The sequence below is a fragment of the Antechinus flavipes genome, chromosome 1 (genome assembly GCF_016432865.1).
Source record: "Antechinus flavipes isolate AdamAnt ecotype Samford, QLD, Australia chromosome 1, AdamAnt_v2, whole genome shotgun sequence".
NCBI lineage: Eukaryota > Metazoa > Chordata > Mammalia > Dasyuromorphia > Dasyuridae > Antechinus > Antechinus flavipes.
The window spans coordinates 491,718,481-491,741,770 of NC_067398.1; the positions used below are offsets into that span (position 1 = coordinate 491,718,481).

Consider the following 23,290-nt stretch of genomic DNA (forward strand, 5'->3'; position numbering starts at 1 on the left):
GTGGTTTGCCATTTCCTTTCCTAGCTCATTTTACAAATAATGAAACAGCTAATAAGCTAGTTAAGTGTTTGAAGCTGGATTTGAATTCAAATCTTCCTTACTCCAGACTTGGAGTTCTATTCACTTTGCAACCTAATTGCCCATGTGATATAATATAGTATATATATATATATATATATTATATATATATATATATATAATATATATATATATACATATATATATATATACACATATATATATTCCCTCTTAATAGTATTTTATTTTTTCCAATTATATGTAAAAATAGTTTTTAACATTCACTAATAAGATTTTGAGTTCCAAATTTTTTCTTTTTCCTTTCCTCTATCCCTTCCCTAAGATAGCAAGCAATCTGATATCAGTTATATACATATAGTCAAACTATAGAATATATTAATATAATATATATGCTTATTCCCATTCTCTTCTTTAGGGGCTATACTGAGAAAGAGAAGGAGATTGGACACCCTAAGTAGGTAAGAGCAAAATAAAGAAAGTTAGGATTTTGGAGTAGAATTAATTTGTATTTTTAGATTGGAACATGGGAACCAGGACCCTGGAGGAAAGACTGGAGATTCTGAATTGTTTCTGCCTATGAAGTGAGCTGCCATGCACTATTTGGTGTCTCATATTCAGTACTCTGTAACAGTCACTACAAGACACATTCCTTATAGAAAAACAATGCATACATATGAACCAATTTTGTCACATGGGACACATACTACTCCTACTTGCTTATATACAATTTTTTCACTTGATCACATACCCTTCTATCTCTTCTCAGCATATTGCTTCCACAGTCATACTCCAAATCTTTCCATTCTTCTTTTCCTAACTATGGATTCCTTTAGCAAATGCTTTCAAACTTTCCCAAGTCTTCCCAGCCTTAAAAACCCAAATCAAAAAAATCTTGATAGACTTTACCATCCCCTCAAGCTAATGGTATATTTCTCTCCATTTGTTATCAGCTGAACTTTTTTTTTTTAAAGCTAATATTTTCTGCCTCTACCTCCTCTCCTTTCACTTAATCCTCAGCCTTCTACAACCTGGATTTTAGTCACATCACTTAACTGAAACTGCTCTGTCCAAAGTTACTTCTTAACTGCCAAATCTGATAGTCCTTTGGAAGCCATTATCCTATTAATCCTTTCTGTTGCATTTGATGCTATCAATCACCATCTTCTAGATAGTCTCTTCTTTTGGGGTTTTCCTCTCTCCTGTTTTTTTCCCCTACCTGTTTTGATTGCTCCTTTTTAGTCTCCTTCCATGTTTCAATACTCAAATACTATAGTTTCAATACTTCAAACTATAGATTTTTCCCAAGATCCTATTCTAAGTTCTGTTCTCTTCACTGTTCTTTCAGATAACTTTATCTGCTCCCATGCGTTTAATCATTCTCTCTCTCTCTCTCTCTCTTTCTCTCTCTCTCTCTCTCTCTCTCTCTCTCTCTCTCTCTCTCTCTCACACACACACACACACACACACACTGTACATATAAATTAATATATAATTGAATTCATGTTCAATTCACATGTATACATGTGATACACACACACACACATATACATACATATTGCTATTTATTGTTGCTTGTTCTCAAAGAGGACCAATAACATCAGGAAGGTGATGCCTTGACTGGCAAGTGAATTAGATTTAATCAAGACAGAGCTATGCAAAGTTTTCAGCCTCCCTCTCTCCTCCAGAGTCAACAACATTCAGTGGCAAGATTCAGGTCAGAACCACTAGCAAATGGCCCAGAAGGCGAGCCTAGTTTTTTTTAAGCTAACGTCTTTCCCAGGTCTCAGTTTGTTTAAAGCAATAAGATCTGGGGTAAGAATTGAGGCAAAGTCTTCCCAAAGAATTAGAGAGGGGAAGACCCACAGTGTTTCTGGCCAAAACAGTAAAATTTGCTATTTATCCTAGCTCTGAGCCATCAAAACTCAAATCACGAGCTAGAACCTGTTGTTGACTAATCAGTGAGAATCAGAGTGATATCACATGCAAATATATGAACTGTAAATTTACACATGTATATGTATGTGCATTATATAGTTGTGTGTTTAAGAGAAATAATTTCCAAGGTTTTCCTTGAGCATCAGTCCTGACTAGTTAATAATCCAAAATAGATTTTACAGGGACATGTAAAACTCAATGTGACTAAAAAATTAAGTCAAAATTATTTTTTCTCTCAATTCCTCCCCTCTCCCAACTTCCCTATTCAGTAGATGACATCATTCTGACAGCCTCTTAGGTTTTTAACCTCAGCTTCATACTTAACTTTTCACTCTCCCCTCATCCCACTCACCTAATCAATTGTCAAATATTGCTCTCCTATTCAAATCCTTCTCTTTGCTCCTTTGACTAGTATCTTAGGTCAGGCCCTTATCAACTCAGTCTTAGATTACTGCATTAGCCTCCTTATCAGACTCACTACCTCATCTCTCATTACTCCAATTCTACAAACTAATGCAAGAATACTTTTTCTTAAGCACAGAGGTGATGAGGTTCCCCTTTTCAAGCAACACTACTGATTCTCTGTTGAATCTAGGATCAAATAAAAACTCCTCTCTTTAGCTTTGAAAGCCTTTCACCACCTGACTCCAATCTCTTTCTCTTCACAGGACATTATTCTCCTTTCTGGTACATGACCCAAAATGGCCTTCTTTCTGTTCCTCACAAATGACATGCCATCATTCTCCATGATTTTGCATTGGCCATCCTCATACTTGAAATGCTCTTGCTCATTACCTCTACGATGGAAAATTCCTCTTTTCCCTAAAGACACATTTCTTTCACAGGGAACCTTTATTGCTGTGTATAAGGAAATGTTTTAAATTTAAGTTCAGAATATCTTCATACACACCCCTTCTCCCCCAAACATACATCCCTTCACCCACAAAGAAAATACACTGTAGTCTATTTTGGGTCTCCTGAAATTTTGATTTTTTTGAAGAGCACTCTTTAAAAGATCTTTTTTCTCTTTTAATCCCTTATTTTTCATCAGAGGAATCTTTATTATAGTTAACATTTAGAAAAAGGTTTTATGAATGTCTTCCTAAAGTTCAAAAATTTATAAAAGTGAATGTTGAAAACTATCTTTATATGTAAGTGGAAAAATCAAAATACTATTAAGTAGAGAGGGAGGAGGCAGATAGAGTTGTTTTCCTGGTGTTGTTTTTCTAATTCTTTATTTACTTTTGATCAAATCACATCAATTTTTTGAGGAAGAGAAACACCTACTATTTGTACTGTGCCAATTGCATGTGAAACACTGTGCTAAGCAATTTATAAATATTTTGTTTGACCCTCAGAATGAAATAGGTGGAGGAAGATGCTATTACCTTTATTTTACAAATGAAGAAACTGACAAAGTTCACATAGCAAGTATCTGAAGTTATCTTTGAACTGAAGTCAAGTCTTAGATTCCGTGTTTTAACTGCTGTACCTCAATATTTTATTTTTTGTAAGCCAGAAGTCCCTCCCACTGAGGGAAGTATAACTACCATTGTAATTCATAAGTCACTGAGAAATCAAGTTTCTTTCCCAGGATTACAGAGAGATTACATGTCAAAGGCAGCAATAAGGGGCTATGATTTTATTTTCATCATGTTCATGATTTCTTACAGCACTGTAACATTTCATTATATTCAGATACTGTGGGAATCCTTACAAATTGTTAAGTCATTAGCATTGATAGAGACAATAATTATCTAATTTAGCATGGTTCAGTATGATTGATCTGATCCTACGAGGAGATGTTTGGGCCAGAACTTGAAACAAGGTACTAAGTAGAAACAATGCTTGTGTTCACATCTTTAGAGAGCTCATATAAGCAAGAAGTATTTAAGTACTCATTGGAGTTCACAAGTATGGGAGATTCACAAAGTTAACTTGGTAATTTTGTGAATTCACACCTCCCTTGAAGCTCTTAGGGCCAGAGAGCACTCTGGGAGGAAACCCATAATCCCTCTCTCTCGGAGAAGAAGCATAAATAGAGCTTCAGTGAGCCGGTCAAGTGAGTTCAGGTGAAAAGATTGAGAAGGGAGCATCAGTTCAGTTGAGGAGAAGCACTCTCTCGGAGGCACAACCAGATTCAGCACTCAGGGAGATTGAGAGCCAGAAGCCCTCCCTGATCTCCTCCTGTGGACACTGTGCCACAGTGGAAACATGCTTATTATACCCAAACGATGGTGAACATGGAAAGACAGGGTCCCTCTTGACAAGGGACTTCTAGAGAAAATCGTAAATGTTTTCAGTGTGGAGAAGTTGGACATCTTAGAGCTCAATGTAGATACAGAGATAGAGTAAGAGGACAGGGTGAGAGAATAAAACCCAAAATCCCATGTCCAAAATGTAACCGAGGCTTTCACTGCACCTTGGAATGTAGATTGACCCAGAGAAATGAGAGGCAGGATCCAGACAGATGGGGCATGATAGCAGATGATAGCAACTGAGATTACACCCAGAGAGTCTTTAGAAGGTCAGGACTCTGATGTGATCAATCAACCTAAAAGTAATCACATGCAAAGAGATTACATGATCAACCAACAGAAAAGCAATCAGCCTAAAATTAATCACACGGCAGAAAGAGGTTACAGTTGGGGAGAATATAGGCCTTTTATCCCAACAGGGCAGTGTCCTGTGCAAAAAGCTCCAATGTAACTGCCAGATGATGAGGAGAAATCTCCAAAGTGGTAAATAGAAGGGAGTTAGATAGATTATTGCCAGATAATGAGGACAAATCCCCAAAGTGGTAAATATTGGGGAATTAGATAGGTTAACTGCTTGGGGAAGAGGGTTTGCTTGTATCTCTACAGGAGGAGAAGGAATCAGATGGGTGCCAAAGAGCTGTATTCATCTTGTCCATCAGAGAGAAACAGAAAGAGAGAAAAGCCTCAAAACAAAGGAGAAGATTTAAGAAACATCTGACACTGAAAGAACACGGTTGACAATGAGACTGTGAAAAGAACTTTTAAAATTTTCATGAATCATTGGATTTCCTAACACAAGATGAGACTCAGTTCTTGAAAACTAGAAAGAATCATTGGATTTCTAGAGATAAAAAATTGTTGATGAGACTATTGCAGTACTTCAGAGCTTACAGGAATTATTGGATTCCTGACACATGAACTAATGGACAATGGATTCCTTTTGGACTATTTCTAGGACTTACGGACATATATAAATTCTCATGTTGGTTCATGTTATTCGTTACATTACTACTAACCTGGGTTATATTGCTATGTGCTTATGTATTTTGTGCCATTATGTGTAATGCCTCCCATATTGATGGATTTATGTACAACTTGTTTCATACCTGTTTCAAGTGAGCCCCTTTGGAAACCCGCTAATCTGATTTAATTTTCTATTTCCTTTGGTGTTTTCATCTCCCTTCCTGAGATGTCAGGGAGGGTGTGACCACCTTCTTTTTATGGTGTTTTCACTCTTTTTTTGAACACCACCTTCTTTTTATGGTGTTTTCACTCTTTTTTTGAACAATCAGGGAAGGTGTGATCACCTTGTTTTTGGGGTTCTCACCTCCTTGAGAAGTCAGGGAGGTCATAACCACCTTATGTTCTAAAACAAAAGAAAGTGAGAGATGTTGGAATCCTTACAAACTGTTAAGTCATTAGAGTTGATAGAGACAATAATTATCTAATTTAGCATGGTTCAGTAAGGTTGATCTGATCTTACAAGGAGATGTTATGGGCCAGAACTTGAAAACAACGTACTAAGTGGAACTGATAAAAACAATGCTTGTGATCACACCTTTAGAGAGCTCATATAAGCAAGAAGCTCTTAGGGCCAGAGAGCACTCTGGGACAGACACAGAGCATTCTGGGAGAGCCAGAAGCCCTCTCTCGGAGGCAAGACAGATTTCATTCCGACTTTCACCCTGATGCTGGCTGAAGGCTGAAGAAAGCAGAGGCAAAGGACAACTGCAAGAACTCTTGGAACCAAGCAGAGAGATAGGCCTCCAAGAAAACTAACCGGGTTATATTGAAGGACACCATAAAAGATGGGAACTTTTAGCACCTGGCTGCATTTGGGTGATTATTACTTTTAATTGAAACTAAGGCTGCCTCCAGAAAACCTCCCTGAGAAACCTGCTCCCAGAGAAAATGATAAGAGAACACCACATTTTGGTGCCCTGAACATGGGACTGACAGGCCCCCCAGTGGAAAAGCCTCTGATCCTGATCCAGTGGAAAAGTCTTCTTGACCCAGAAATTAGGGTGAGTACAACAAAGAAATTTTGTTAAAATAATTAAAGTAGAATTTCAGCTAAGATGGGACAGATGTTTAGAAAACAGCCTTCTGTTTCTCTTCAAGGAAAATGTTTAAAGAGCATTGTCAAAGTTATGGAAAGCCAAGGTTTGATTATAATTTACAGCAGATCACTGAACTTTTAGAAACTGTAAAGCACATATGTCCTTGTTTCTCTATGGAAAAGGAATTGGATCTAGACGAGTGGAAATTAGTAGGAGAGGATCTTTGTCAATTCTACAATAAAAATGGACCTAACTCAATTTCCAAAGACATACTTAATACATATAATTTAATATAACTGGCTTTAGGAAATTTTATAAGTGATAAAATAAGGAAAAAGAAAAAACAGCAGAGGGAGAGGTGCCAACTAAACGAGGTGAAAAGAAGGAAGAATCAGATAAGAATAGAGTTAAGTACAATTCTAGGTGTGATACTTCACAGCAGGAGAAATTAGATCATTTCACATCTCATGACTCTCCCCCCTCAATTAACCCTTCATGGATGGAGGAAGAAAGGGGAGGGAGAGAGGCAGAAACACAGTCAGCTTCTCCTGTAAAGCAGAATATGACAAATTAGAAAAAGCATTAATTAATTTTTTCTTAAATAATTTTTTATTGACAGAACCCATGCCAGGATAATTTTTTACAGCATTATCCCTTGCACTCACTTCTGTTCGGAATTTTCCCCTCCTTCCCTCCACCTCCTCCCCCAGATGGCAAGCAGTCCTTTACATGTTAAATAGGTTACAGTATATCCTAGATACAATATGTGTGCAGAACCGAACAGTTCTCTTGTTGCACAGGGAGAATTGGATTCAGAAGGTATAAATAACCCAGGAAGAAAAACAAAAATGCAAGCAGTTTATATTCATTTCCCAGTGTTCTTTCTTTGGGTGTAGCTGCTTCTGTCCATCCTTGATCAATTGAAACTGATTTAGCTCTCTTTATCGAAGAGATCCACTTCCATCAGAATACATCCTCATACAGTATTGTTGTTGAGGTATATAATGATCTCCTGGTTCTACTCATTTCACTTAGCATCAGTTCATGTAAGTCTCACCAGTTCTCTCTGTATTCATCCTGCTGGTCATTCCTTACAGAACAATAATATTCCATAAAGTTCATATACCACAATTTACTCAACCATTCTTCAATTGATGGGCATCCATTCATTTTCCAGCTTCTAGCCACTACAAACAGGGCTGCCAAAAACATTTTGGCACATATAGGTCCCTTTCCCTTCTTTAGTATCTCTTTGGGATATAAGCCCAGTAGAAACACTGCTGGATCAAAGGGTATACACAGTTTGATAACTTTTTGAGCATAGTTCCAAATTGCTCTCCAGAATGGCTGGATGTGTTCACAGTTCCACCAACAATGTATCAGTGTCCCTGTTTTCCCACATCCCCTCCAACATTCTGCATTATCTTTCCCTGTCATTCTAGTCAATCTGACAGGCGTGTAGTGGTATCTCAGAGTTGTCTTAATTTGCATTTCTCTGATTAATAATGATTTGGAGCATATTTTCATATGTCTATAAATAGTTTCAATTTCTTCATCTGAAAATTGTCTGTTCATGTTCTTTGACCATTTATCATTTAGAGAATGGCTTGATTTCTTGTAAATTAGAGGCAATTCTCTATATATTTTGGAAATGAGGCCTTTATCAGAACCTTTGACTGTAAAAATGTTTTCCCATTTATTGTTTCCCTTCTAATCTTATCTGCATTTGTTTTGTTTGTATAAAAACTTTTCAATTTGATATAATCAAAATTTTCTATTTTGTGGTCAATAGTGATCTCTAGTTCTTCTTTGGTCATAAATTCCTCCCTCTTCCACAGGTCTGAGAGGTAAAGTATCCTATGCTCTTCCTATCCATTTATAATCTCATTTTTTATGCTTAGGTCATGAACCCATTTTGACCTTATCTTGGTGTACGGTGTTAAGTGTGGGTCAATGCCTAATTTCTGCCATACTAATTTCCAATTTTCCCAGCAATTTTTGTCAAATAGTGCATTCTTATCCCAAAAACTGGGATCTTTGGGTTTGTCAAACACTATATTATTAAAGTTATTGGCTGTTTTGTCCTTTGAACCTAACCTATTCCATTGATCTATTTCTTAACCAAAACCAGATGGTTTTAGTAACTGCTGCTTTATAATATAATTTTAGATCTGGTACAGGTAGGCCACCTTCATTTGATTTTTTTTTCATTAATTCCCTTGAAATTCTTGACATTTTGTTTTTCCATATGAACTTTGTTGTTATTTTTTCTAGGTCATCAAAATAGTTTTTTGGGAGTCTGATTGGTATAGCACTAAATAAATAGATTAGTTTAGGTAGTATTGTCATCTTTATTATATTTGCTCGCCCAATCCAAGAGCATTTAATATTTTTCCAGTTGGTTAGATCGGACTTAATTTGTGTGGAAAGTGTTTTGTAGTTTTGCTCATAAAGTTTCTGATTTTCCCTTGGTAGATAGATTCCAAAATATTTTATACAATCAGTAGTTACTTTAAATGGAATTTCTCTTTGTAACTCTAATTGTTGGGTTTTGTTAGTGATATATAAGAATGCTGATGACTTATGTGGGTTTATTTTGTATCCTGTAGCTTTGCTAAAGATGTGGATTGTTTCTAATAACTTTTTAGTAGAGTCTCTGGGGTTCTCTAAGTATACCATCATATCATCAGCAAAGAGTGATAATTTGGTTTCCTCATTGCCTATTCTTATTCCTTTAATCTCTTTCTCAACTCTTATTGCCAAAGCTAGCATTTCTAATACACTATTAAATACTAACGGTGATAGTCGGCAACCTTGTTTCACTCCTGATCTTATTGGGAATGGTTGCAGTTTGTCCCCGTTACATATGATGCTTACTGCTGGTTTTAAATAGATGCTACTGAATTGTGGTATACGAACGTTATGGAATATTATTGTTCTGTAAGGAATGACCAGCAGGATGAATACAGAGAGGACTGGCAAGACTTACATGAACTGATGCTAAGTGAAATGAGCAGAACCAGGAGATCATTATATACCTCAACAATGATACTGTTTGAGGATGTATTCTGATGGAAGTGGATCTCTTCGATAAAGAGAGCTAATTCAGTTTCAATTGATCAAAGATGGGCAGAAGCAGCTACACCCAAAGAAAGAACACTGGGAGATGAATATAAACTGCTTGCATTTTTGTTTTTCTTCCTGGGTTATTTATATCTTCTGAATTCAATTCTCCCTGTGCAACAAGAGAACTGTTCGGTTCTGCACATGTATATTGTATCCAGGATATACTGTAACCTATTCAACATGTAAAGGACTGCTTGCCATCTGGGGGAGAGGGTGGAGGGAGGGAGGGGAAAAATCGGAACAGAAGTGAATGCAAGGGATAATGTTGTAAAAAATTACCCTGGCATGAGTTCTATCAATAAAATGTTATTTAAAAAAAAGATGCTACTGATTATTTTAAGGAAAAGTCCATTTATTCCTATACTCTCAAGAGTTTTTAATAGGAATGGATGTTGGATTTTATCAGAAAATCATCCCCAGGATAATACGCCATGATCAAGTAGGATTTATACCAGGAATGCAGGGCTGGTTCAATATTAGGAAAACTATCAATATAACTGGCCATATTAATAATCAAATTAACAAAAACCATATGATCATCTCAATAGATGCAGAAAAAGCATTTGATAAAAGCATTAATTAAGGCAAAAAATGAAGAAGAAGATATATCTGATTTTATAAATGCATATCCTGTGATTGAAAAGCTTGACTCTTCAGGTCAAAAAGAGAGAAAATAGACTCCTTTTAATTTGGAAAAAATTAAAGATTTGAAAAAGGGTTGCACTTTTTATGGGGCTACATCCTCTTATGTTAAGCTGTTACTAGCTAATTTGTCTTATGAAACGTTAACCCCAAATGATTGGAAATCCATAGCAAAGATATGTCTAGAACCTGGACAAAATTTGTTGTGGCTTTTGGAGTTTCGTGAATTATGTAGGATTCAAGCCCAACACAATAGGCAAACAGGAGCTATTGGACAATTCACTTTTGACCAACTAGCTGGTGAAGGTCAGTATGGAGAGAATTCAGAACAGATTTATTATTCCATACCAGTGTATGAGCAAATTTCTAAGGTTACAATAAAAGCTTGGAGTTCTCTCCCTGGACAGAAATATGGAAGCAAAACTTTCACAAAAATAGAGCAAGGTCCCAATGAACCTTTTGCTGATTTTGGGAGACGTTTGCAAACAGCTGTAATAAGAACTTTTGAAGATAATGCAGCTACAGAAATAATGACTAGACATCTGGCTAAGGAAAATGCTAATGAGATTTGCAAAATAATTATATGGGGACTAGACGAAGATGCTCCTTTAGAGGAGATCATAAGAATATACTACCTTATTTTTTGGGGGGGGAGTGCACTTTTTAATCAATAATCACCTACTGTTTGCAATTCTTTGCTGCTATAAAGTGTCATTATTGGATGGAGTCAGGTAGGTGGCAACTACATGAACTGACCAGTAATGAAATCAGGAAGACCCAAGGTCAATTCTGGCCTCGAACACTTCCTAGCTATGTGACCCTGGGATAATCCTTTAATTTCCATTTGCCTCAGTTTCCTCATCTGTAAAATTGGGATAACAATAACACCTACCTTGCTGGGTTACTTTGAAGATCAATTGAAATGTTTGTAAAACATGCGGCTCAGTGCATAGCACACAGTAAATGCTATATAAATATCAGCTAGTGTTATCATGTAGGACTTTTTTTTTCATCAGTAACCTCCCTGGGTTATTATATGGTGAAGTTATGGACATTGTGATCTCTCTACTTAATTCCGAATTAGCAACATGACCTATGCTATTATAAATTTGTACCTGTTTGGGAATGAGTGAACAAAGTATGGCAAATTGTGCATAAGAATATAATGGATTATTATTCTACCACTAGAAAGAATATGAATTTGAAAAAACATGGGAAAAATTGAACTGAGCATGAAGGAACCAGAAGAATACACAACCACCCTAACACAAATTAAAATAGCCACAAAAAACAACAAAATTCAAATACTATCTTAATGCCAAATTATTGTCCCAGTTAAAGCAAATAAACGTTACGTTGTTATTAATCAGTAAAATAGAAAAATATAACATAACAATTTTCAGAATTTTTCCTAATAACAATTTTGCCTAATATTTTTATGAAAAGGCTCTTATGAGAAAACGGAAACTGACTTAATATGCCAAAATGAATTTTATCAATAAAGCCAAGATGATTCAGAAGACTTTATACAGGAGAGTGGATGTCCAATTGTAATGGCAACAGTAAAGTAAAAGAGGCAAAAAAGAACCTTGCTTGGTGGATCACTAAATTCAATGAATTCAAGAACCAAGGTTGGAAGGGGCGAAATTGCTAGTCTGCATTTAGCATTTAGTAGACTTATAAATATACACAATGGAACTGGATCAAGTAAGAAATCCCCAGTCAGTTCTCCAGAAGAAAGCAAGACATGACTCAACAAAGTCTAAACCCAAGATTAGATCCCTTATAGCCCTGTACCCTTTCAACTGTAGAATTTCATTATTCCAAGTTGCTCATGAGTTAGAAGGGTCAAAGGGTAAAAGGTCAACTTTGGGAATTTAGAAGACCATAGATTTTGTGCTGAAAGGGATTCAATTTGTTTTATAGATGAGAACCATGACTGATATTTTAAGTGACTTGTTTTAGTATAAGTGACTTGTTCAAGATCACACAGCTAATATATGAGAGGCGGTTAGAATTCAGAGCTTCCAGCTTCCAGCTTCCAACTCCAATTCTAGACCCCAGACACAATTGCCTAAGGAACCAAGAAACATTCAAGTTATAGATGGAAGTTTTTGAAAATGGTTACTTTTTGCTTTTTTCCTAAATTTAAATTCTCTAAAAATCTTTCTCTTAAATGGCATAAATCTTTGAATGACCATTATTACTTGCTCTCGACATAACTTTCAAAATTTTCTCCTTCACCTCACTGAACTGTCTTCCTTTTGTCACTGTCTCCATTTTCAAGAGGGATACGACCATCCACAAGACTTTAGGGCAAATACCTTTAGTTTCAGTCCTGTTATTTGAGGTCAGTGGTAAACATGCTGTTCTATCCCCCCTCCTCAATTCTCTTCCCCTCTCTTGGTGTTTCTGACCTCTCTTCTTTCCAGCACCTACTCTTTTTTCTCTTGCTTCCCTATAGGGTAAGATCATGTTCATCTCCCTCCCTTCTTTCCCTTTATTATTACACATCTCTTGTGCCTTTTCATGTGATCTAATTTACCCCATTTTACTTCCCCTTTCTTCTCCCAGAACAACGATCTCATCCTTTAATGTTTTTTTTAAATATCACATCAGTTAATTTATACCCATGCCCTCTATGTGTGCTCTTTCCAACTGCCCTATTAAAAAATACAGTTCTCAAGAGTTAGAAGTATCAGCTTTTCAAGTAGAGATGTAAACAGTTTAACCTTTAAATAATTTTTTTCCCATTTATATTTTTAAGCTTGAGTAGATCAAATTTTCTATTTAGTTCTGACCTTTTCAATAAAAAGGATTGAAAGTCCCCTAATTTATTGAAGACCTCTCTCTTCCCCTAAAAGATGTTTACTTTCACTGGGTAATTGATTCTTAGTCCCTTCTTTTTTTTTCTTTGCCTTCTGGAATATGGTATTCCAGGTATTCTACTCCCTAATTGTAGATGCTGCCAAATCCTGGGTAATCCTGACTATGAGTCCTTGATATGTGAATTTTTTTTTTTTTCCTGGCAACAGCATTTTTTTCCTTGAGATTATAGTACTGGAGTTTGGCAATATTTCTTAGAGTTTTCCTTGTGTGATCTCTTTCTGGTGATGATCAAAGGATTCTTTATGTCCATTTTTGCCCTATGGTTCTAGTATATCAGGGGAGTTTTCCTTAGTCCTATAATTTTTAAATTATCTCTCCTGGATCAATTTTCCAGGTCAACTGCTTTTTTACATTTAAGTATTTTGTTTTTTTCTTCATTCTTTTTAGTTTGATTCTTGATGTCTCATAAAGCCATTGCTTCCATTTGCTCAATTCTAGTTGCTTAATATGATTTTCTTCAGTTAGCTTTTGTATCTTCCTTTCCATTCCATTGAGGCTACTTTTAAAGGTGGTGTTTTCTTCAAAGGATTTTTTTGTTACATTTGGCCAAATGTATTTAGGAATTGTTTTCTTAACTATTTGTTTTTCCTTTTTCACGTTAATTCTCTATAGCATACTTTTTTCCATTTTTTTCTTCTTCCTTTCTTATTTGACTTTTACAACTTTATGAGCTCTTCCAAGAAAGCTCTTTGGGCTTGAGACCAATTCATGTCTCTATTTGGGATTGTGGGCATTTTGTCCTCCCCTGTGCTATCGTAACTTTCTATGGTGAAAGTTCTTTTCTGTTTCTTGCTCACTTTCTTTTTTCCCTAAATAGGAGAGGGAAAAGAAATAACAAAAACAAGCAAGTCTTTTAAAGCAAGTTCTACTCCTGAGGTAAAAGAAGCTCTTGCTCATTGAGAGTTGGGGGTATACTGATCTAGTCCTACCTGTTTTTGCCTGGTTCCCAGGTTGGCAGTTTGCCTTCTGTGCTGGGACTGGAGGCTGCTCCAATATTTTTTACTGAACTAGGAATGAGGTTCTGGGTTGTTGATCTGCTGTGATTAAAACTTCTCACTGGTTTTCTCAGACACTGTCTTGAGCTGAGCTAAGCTAAGCACCCCTTTCACCTCAGTGAAACTGATCTTTCTTGAAGTCCTGACTTTTTTGAGTTGGAAAATGGTTTCATTCCATCTTTGTAGTCTTTGTCGTTCCAGACTCTGTTCAAAGGCTTGGTTTCATGTGGTTTATGAGAGAAACTAGGAATACTATAGTAGCTTCCTGGCTTCACTCTTCCATTTTGGCTTTGCCCCCAGAATTTAGGCTATATCTTTTTAATGTTAAAGTAGGAACCATATCCTATATTTCTCTTGTACTCCCATAAATCCTGTAATAGCATTAAACAGAATGAGTACTAAGTGAACAGATGATGATCACATACGACATTAACCCTTGCTGTATACATATATTGCAAATGATAAATCTAACTGGGTATGAAGGATTTTGAGTGTCTCCAAAAGATTAATCTAGAATTGGGAAAATATTTTAAAAAGTAAACATTCAACTCAGCAAAGATACTGTCAAAAAGTGGTTTCTATGTCAATATGCACTGTAGGGATACTTAAGTACAGTTTGTGACCCATTCCTATTCAATTTTGACACACCTGGATTAGAATATTTTGAGAATTCCTAAAGAACTCAAAAGAACATCCTTGTGGTCTTGAAAGGTCCTTATACCTCTTTTCAACTCTAATTGCTTAACCAGTATCTAGCAAACACTAAGCATTTAATAAATGCTTGTTGACAAGACAGCTCTAAAACTATAATCCTACACTTTTTTTAACCCAGAAAAGAATATGCATTAGAAAAACACACATAATTGATAATAAATGCTTAACACTTTATTGAATTTTTAATTTCAAACATTTTTGTGTGTATAAATTCAAATTGCTATATCAAACATATGTTAAAGAAAATCCCATATGGCAAAAGTTTCAGAATTTGAGATATAACCATGCTTTCAACTATTACTGGGACTAACTTTTTGAAAATAGTCACAAATTGTGTACCAAACGCTCAAGCAAAAAAATTGTGTACTCAACAATGCAAACACAGTAGATAATTTGCTTTCTATAAAACTGTAGTGAATTTCTGAATGGTATCAATTTTTCAACATAGCATTAAATTGTCTTCTTGGATTTTTTCTTCTCTGCTTCTTCCTTTTCCCTTTCTATATCCACAACTTGAGATTCAATTTCTTTGGCACTAAACATCTGAAATAAAATAAATAAAATTTCATTTTAAAATCTGTCACACACTGGCTTTGGATATTCAAATAAATTCGTAAGTTAATGCTCTATTCCTTGATGACAGCAATCAGTAATAGAGCAAATAAAAGAGAAAGTAATTTTCAGTTATGTCAATTATACCTAATGGTCTATAAAAATGCACTTGAATTCCATTATTCTAAAATAATTAATAGTAATCTAATAATAATCAATTTAGGAGCAGCTGGGTGATGTAATGGGTAAAGCACTAACTAATCTTGGGGTCTGAAAGATCTGAATTCAAATCCAGGCTCAAACTTATGATCCTGGAGAAATCACTTAATCCCAAGTACCTCAAAAAATTAAAATCACAAAATATAAATTTTAAAGACCCACTTTAACCAAATGGTAAATCAGATTTCCTGTAATGTTTCTTTCCCAAAATGCCTGGACTCGGAAATGTCAAAGAAAAAAAAATCACGTCAAAAAATTTGCCTTTTTCTTACCCTACTTTAGTTATAGTGTACTATTACCACTTACAACTGGTTTTATGAGAGAATGAATTATTTAATTTCTTCCTTTTCTTCACTATTTGAGTGTCACAGTATATTTCATCTATTTTTCTCAGCAAATAAATTAACAAAAGATAAAAACACAGAGATAAACACAAAAATAAATGAGATGGAATAGTTTGAAATCTTTTTTTAAAATCACTTTTCTTCCCTAGTTAACTAAAGAAAAGGAGAATATTTCATTACCCATTGGTCACATATTACTACTATGCAAAAAACTTCCCAATTTACATAGTGGACTTTCCCATCTGGTTTCATTAAACTTACAGCTCCATAAACACGACCCTCCTCTAAACAGATCATTCTTTCTTTTTTAAAATAATAGCTTTTTATTTTCAAAATACATGCAAAAATAGTTTAACATTCACCCTTGCAAAATCTTGTGTTCCAAATTTTTCTCCCTTCCTTCCACCTCCTTGCCCTAGATAGCAAGTAATCCAATATATGTTAAACAGTGTGATTCTTCTATAAATGTTTCCAGATTTATCATGCTACACAAGAAAAATCATATCAAAGAAGAGAAAAAATGAGAAAGGAAAAAAAAGCAAGCAAAAAACAACAACAACAAAAGATGAAAATGCTATGTTGTGATCCAGATTCCATCCCCACAGTCCTCTCTCTGGGTACAAGTGGCTCTCTCCATCACAAGACCTCACTGTTGAAAAGAGCCATATCTATCAGAGTTGATCATCATCACATAGTCTTGCTGCTGCTTAAACATCTATTTCTAAGGGACTAACAACCCCCTCCAACTCACCTTAGTTTGTAATCTCTACATCACCCATGACCCTCCTTTTCCATTAATCTCTTATTCTTTCCTCAGTGGATTAAAAGACCAACAGTAACTTTCCTGAGTCACTGAGCTGCCCAGTCAGGGAGACCTGAGTTCAAATCCAGCCTCAGACACACTTACCAGCTGTGGGTCCTGGCCAAATCATTTTACTCTATCTGCCTCAGACTCTTTACCAGTAAAATGAGCAGAAGAAAAAGGCAAACACTCCAGTAGTTTTACCAGGAAAATTCTAAATCGGGTCACAAGGAATCAGACACAACTCAAACAACTAAACAACAAAACTTTCTTTGACCATCTCTTTTAAGTATTCTTTAATTTTCTTAAAAAGACTCCACAAAGTCTTGTTTGTTTTAGAGGTTTCTGCTATTATTTTATGGGATTATTGAACATTAGGCTCCCTTAAAACTTTCCATTCCAGGTCTTCTTTGTTATCCTCATTTAATTTCTATAGTAACATGAAAATTAATTTAAGAACCTGTTACAATGGCTTTGAATAAAGCTTCAAAGAAACAAGTTACCAGATAAAAACTCAGATAAATATATAGGCTATAAAAAAACTTTTCAATGATTGAAAGCAAATGATTTGTTAAATCTTTGTCTATGGTGTAAAGGAAGAAGTCTGGACCTGACTCACATATTGGCTCTGATCCTCACTACCTGCATGATCTGAGCAACCCTCTGGTTGTTGACTTCTTTGACTCTGGATCCTACTTCAATTGTATAATAAATGGTAAGAGGAGACTCAGAGTGGTATATGCAGTGAATGTAAATGAAAAGAACAGTCTAAAATTAAGAGCATAACAGATATGAAGTTTAATAAGACAGTTCTAATTAAAGGAAGAAATGTGTTTTTAGTTAAAAGTTATAGGAATTGGGCAAGGTAATTATCAGTAAGAGGAAGCTAGGTGGCATATGCTGGGTCTGGAGTCAGCAAGTTGAGTCTCAGTTCAAATATGGCCTCAGATACTTATTGTGTTTCCCTGAGCAAGTTACTTAACCATCTGCCTCAGTTTCCCCATTTATGAAATGGGATGGAGAAGGAATGGCAAACCACTCCAGTATCTGTACCAAAAAAGCCCCAAATGGGGTCACAAAGAGTTGAACCAAACCAGAATAAATGAACAATAAAATTATTATTCAATAAAATCAGCAAAGGAATACATCATCCTAACATCTTAATATGTAAAGGGGCTTTGAAAAACAAAATGTGAATGATGATATAAATGTTAACTATGATTTATTTTATTATTGTCACAGGTTCAAGAATATCAAATTTTACATAAAATCTAAGCTTGTTCTACTACTTAATACCTGGATCTGTTCTTCTAAATATTTTTGGCAAGACCCACCATTACATGGCAAATCAAAATTTTGTCTTGCTAGTCTTGTCTCATATACTATGGAACCCATGTAAGTTCCTTAATAGGTCTTCCTGATTCCAACTTTTCTACTTTCCCCAAAGATAAAATGAAGTTTCAGTTTAAAAAATCATGATATTTTCATCTTCTGAAAAATGTACGACACAGAGCAAACTTGGACAGATGAAGGAAGTAGGAATGAATTACATCAATCAAAATTACAACATCTAGCATTTATGTAATGCTTTACAATGTCAATATATTGTTATAATAACCCTTGCATGTTAAGTTATTTCCATTTTGCAGATAAGGACACTGAAGCAGAAAGAAATTAAGCGGCTTATCCAGAGTGACACAACTAAAAGTGTCTCTAGTCAGTTATGAATTCAGATCTTCTGACTCCACAACCAGCGCTTTCTCTACTGAGTCATCTACTTGCTTTGACAAAGCCCTATCAAGTAGATATGGTAAAATCTTATGGTCAGGTACCATGTACAGTATTCCCCAGAATTATACATCAATGGTCTTACCTGGAACAAGTTGTAGGGTTTTCCCTATTACCTGACATCTAAAATATATATTTTCAAATACATTTCCTTTCCAGTCTCTTAATAGTACATATAATGGTGAATATAGCTTTAAAAAAAAAAAACTAAATGCATTATGATAGACTAATAATGCTGAAAGCATTAGCCGGGAACAGAAAACAGAAGTCATGTCAAAAGGCGTCTCCAGATGTTAGGGGACATTAGTATATTTAATGAAGATGCACAGGTGTTAGGGAGGTCTAGTTCTATCAGGACATCTATAGCTTGGATACTTTTTAAAAATTTAATTTTTTTAATTCATCACTTCTACCTTCAATGGTTGGTTTCTTCTTATGATAGCAAGTTCAATGTTCTTTCCACCAGATTGTACAACCTAGAATATTAAAAGCACAACATTAGAAGGGATTTCCACAAAGCATTTTATATTTTAATAAACTAATAAGGAGGAGGGAAAACAAACACTTCTGAAGGCCATTTTTTGTAAGCAAGCATGGTACTGGTTAACTTACTTCTAACAGAGCTCTTATTGCCAATTTGATAGCTTCACTATCAGTTGCTATAGTGCCTTCTGTGTAATTTTTTTCCAGAAATTCACGAACAGTCTTAGCACTGCGGCCTATTGCATTTGCCTGAAAAAAAAAATTACAAATATCACTGCGACATAGGACTAATCTTCCAGAATAATCTTGGAATTTTAGACTTAAAAAATTAATAAATGTTTATTTAATAATTCATATTCCAATTATCTTCTTTGATTAAACAGTCAAAAGATATGAACAAATAATTCATAAAAGATTTACAAAGTACTAATTAAGATCTGGGGAAGTTTTCAGAGAAAGAAATAAAAGTTATCTAACTTCATAATAGGAAAACGTAAATTTAAAAAACTGATATACTACATCTCACAACAGTAAGATTGGCTAAGATGACGAAAATGGCAAATGCTCAAAGAATATGGGAAAACAGGTACCATAATACACTGCTAGTGGAGCTGTGAATTTGTCCAACTATTTTGGAAAATAATTTGGAACCATGCCTCAATAGCTATTAAACTGTGCATACCTTTTGACCCAGTAATACAGATTAGATTTATACCTCAAAGAGAGCTAAGAAAGGGGGAAAAAGATTCAATTCAACAAAAATGTTTATAGCAGCTCCTTTTGTGATGGAAAAGAAATGGAAATTGAAGGGATGCCCATGAATGTCATGAAGACTATTGTACTGTAATAAATGGTGAAAGAAATGATTTTGGAGAAACCTGGGAAGACTTGCATGAACTAAAACAAAATGAAATAAGCAGAAGCAGGAAAAACACGAGAGCAATTTTGTAAAGATAATTAATTTTGAAAAACTTAGTTAACTGATAAATGCAATGGCCAACCAGAATTTCTTAAGACTTTTTTTCATTTTACTTATTTTTATTTATAATAGTTTTTCATCTTTTAAAATATATTCAAAGATAATTTTCAATATTCACCCTTGCAAAATCTTGTGTTCCATATTTTTCTCCCTCCCTCCCTCTCCTAGACCAAAGATAATCCAATGTAAAAGTCCAACATGTTCAATTCTTGTAAACACATTTCCACATTTATCATGCTGCACAAGAAAAATCAGATCAAAAAGGAAGAAAAATGAGAAAAAAAAAACAAGCAAGCAAACAATAACAAAAGGTGAAAATACTATGTTGTGATCCATATTCATTTCCCACAATTCTCTCTCTCTGGGTACAAATGGCTCTCTCAATCATCACAAGTCTATTGAAATTGGCCTGAATAACCTCATTGTTTCAAAGAGCCAGAGCAGCTAAGTGTCAGTGAGTAGAGCACCAGCCCAGTAGTCAGGACGACCCAAATTTAAATCTGGTCTCTCAGATACTTAACACTTTCCTGGCTGTGTGACCCTGGGCAAGTCACTTAACCTAAGTGCCTCAGCAAAAAAAGAAAAGAAAAGAAAAGAGCCAAGTCTATCACAATTGATCATCACATAATCTTGTTGCTGTGTACAATGATCTCCTGGTTCTTCTCACTTCACTTAGCATCAGTTCATATAAGTCTCTCCAGGCCTCTCTGAAATTATCTGCTGATCGTTTCTTACAGAACAATAATATTCCCTAACATTCATTCATATGCCATAACTTATTCAGCCATTCTCCAACTAATTGGCATCCAGTCAGCTTCCAGTTTCTTGCCACTACAAAAAGGGCTGCCACAAACATTTTTGTACATGTGGATTTCTTTCCCTTTTTTATTCCACAGAGCTTAAGTTAAAACAAGCCATACATCTACTTTAGAAAATAGATGGACTCAAGAATGCAGATGTTGTCTTCTCTCTCTCTCTTTTTTTGTTTCACATGACTCATATGAGAATCTGTTTTACATGATAACACATTTATAATGAGAAGGAAGAGGGAAGGAAAAGAATTAAAAACAAAACTGAAATTATTTTAAAAGATTCAGATAATTAATAATAAAATAAATGGAAATGAAAATAACTCTGAAGTTTCTTTCACTTCACAATTAACAAATTGGCAAAGATGACAAGTGGTGAGATCAAGGATGGAACTGTCAATGGAGCTGTAAAATGGTTCAAACATTCTGGAGAGCAACGTGCAATTATGTTTAAAAAGTGTTAAAATGTCTAAATCTTTTCATCCAGAGATGCCAGGCATATTTTATTGAGATGACAAAACAAAAAAACAACATGGTCTATCGAATAGGGGCACTGCATTTGAATTTGGTAAGAGGGCAAATTACTCTCTCTCAGTTTTCTCATTTTTAAATGAGGGGATTGTTTGAACTCATTGACCTCCAGAAATTATTTAATCTAGTTCTAAATTTATGAGGCTCAATACAAATAAGATTTGTTTGATTATTTCTAATTATATCCCTATATATCTCATATAATACACAATCAAAAAGTAACTGTTGATTGATTTTAACAAGGGGTAAGGGGAAAGAAGAATTATTGAGTACTGACTACAAGTCAGGTGCTAGACTAAGTACTTTACAAATGTTACCACATTTGATTCTCGTGACAACTTTGGGAGGTATGTGCTATTTATCGTCCCCATTTTACAATTTAGGAAAATGAAGCCACCCTAAGTGACTTGCCTAGGGCAACAACTAATAAGTGTCTGAGGCTATAATGAGACTCAGGTCCTTCCTGCCTTTTGAGGCCTTTATGTCTTGCATCCTCTAAGTTCATTTATAGCCTTACTTCTGGTGGTTGCCAAAAGTGGCAGAAAGAGAAGAGATGTTTATCATATGAAGAATGGATAAACAGGCTGTGGAAGCCCTTTTCCTTGCCAGTTAACTCCTCTACATATGCCCTCATCTATTCCCCTCTTGTAACTTATCCCTCAAGCATTCCCTCATTCCCCAATTTCTAACTTATTCACTGGCACCTAAATCCTTAAGAAAACCAAAACAATGAAATGTTCACTTGGTTCTATATCCCTGAGAGGTAGATCTCTCATCTTCCTTTCCCATATAAAATCTCCAAGAAAAATGTCTGTCTTTATTGCTTCCATTTTATTTATTTCTCAATCCCTGATGATATGTGCTCATCACTCAACTGACTGATCTTTCCACTAAGGTTGTCAATGCTTACTTGCTAAATCTAGCAGACTCTTGATTCTCATCTTTCCTTCTAAGGTTTATGCACAATTACTGGATCTCCCCCCCTCCCCTGACAACTCATAATACTCTCCTTATGGTTTCATGATTTTGCTTTATCATGGTTCTTTTTCAACCTCACTATCCTATCCTTTCTCATCAACTTTGATGGATCCACAAAAACTCTCCTCTAGTCAGGACTCTTTCCTCAGCCCCTTTCAACCATCTTTTTCATTAATCTCAATAGCTCACACAAATTTAACTATAACTTCTAATACAGGCAATTCTCTAATTTACATATTCAGCCCTCATCTCTCTTAGCTGCAGTCTTGCATCTTTAATAAAAAAATCTGCTGGACATTTCCCCATAGAAATCACCACAGGTGACTCAAGTATCTCAAACCAACCATGTTCAAAGTTGAATTCATTGTGTTTCCTCCTAAATCCTCCTTTCTGCCTGATTTCTCTACTTACTGAAGGTACCATACATATTACAACCCTGTAAGAAGAAGAATGAGTTGGTATAAATAGACAAAGAATACAATTAAGACATCTTTTTGGATTAGACTTATGATTCTCTCCATGCATTATGCAACTCCTAGTAAGTATTTGCCTTTAATAAAGCAGATCAACATCTGTGCTGCAACTTAGAGTCCTACAACATTGCCCAGGAGTTGAGGGAAGGATAACCTAAGGAGCTAAGTAACTTGTACAGAGTTCACATAGCTTAAGTATATGATAGAGCCCACCTTGAATACTGATTGTCCTCACTGGAAGCCATTGTTAGCTGTCAGAGACAGGAAGGGTAAGGAGGTATCCAGCGGGGTAAAGTGATTGGCATATATAAGTTGTTATGACATTTTATGAAAATTAATTTGATTAAATTACAAATAGCTGCAAATAGGTATAATTGATTTTAGTAATTCCAATATTTATAATAAATCATTAAAAATATGCTAACATCAAGCATACAAAAAACAATTTTTGATTTGTAATAACATCTTAATACTTTATATGGAAATCTTAGGTTTATAAAGAGCTTTCATTAAAATAATCCTGTGGGGCAGACAGGAATATTATTATACCTCAATTTATAGCTGAAGGATAGAGGGTGAGTGACTTGATCACTAACACACAACTACTATGTGTCAACAGGAAGAACTAAACTCCAGTCTCTTGATTTGAGTCCAGCATTCTCTCCTTTAGAGGA

At 35.2% G+C, this 23,290-nt stretch overlaps 1 protein-coding gene across 1 annotated transcript in view; it reads right to left on the reverse strand.

The window, feature by feature from the left end:
- Window positions 1–14,807: 14,807 nt before the first annotated feature.
- PSMA8 (proteasome 20S subunit alpha 8) overlaps window positions 14,808–23,290 on the reverse strand; it is a 36,813-nt gene continuing 28,330 nt past the window's right edge. Inside the window, exons 5-7 of the mRNA XM_051970315.1 lie at window positions 18,976–19,095; window positions 18,777–18,839; window positions 14,808–15,201 (exon numbers count right to left, since the gene is read on the reverse strand). Of these exons, the coding sequence (XP_051826275.1) occupies window positions 15,109–15,201; window positions 18,777–18,839; window positions 18,976–19,095 (276 nt within the window). The 3' untranslated portion in view covers window positions 14,808–15,108. The remainder of the gene's footprint in view (window positions 15,202–18,776; window positions 18,840–18,975; window positions 19,096–23,290) is intronic.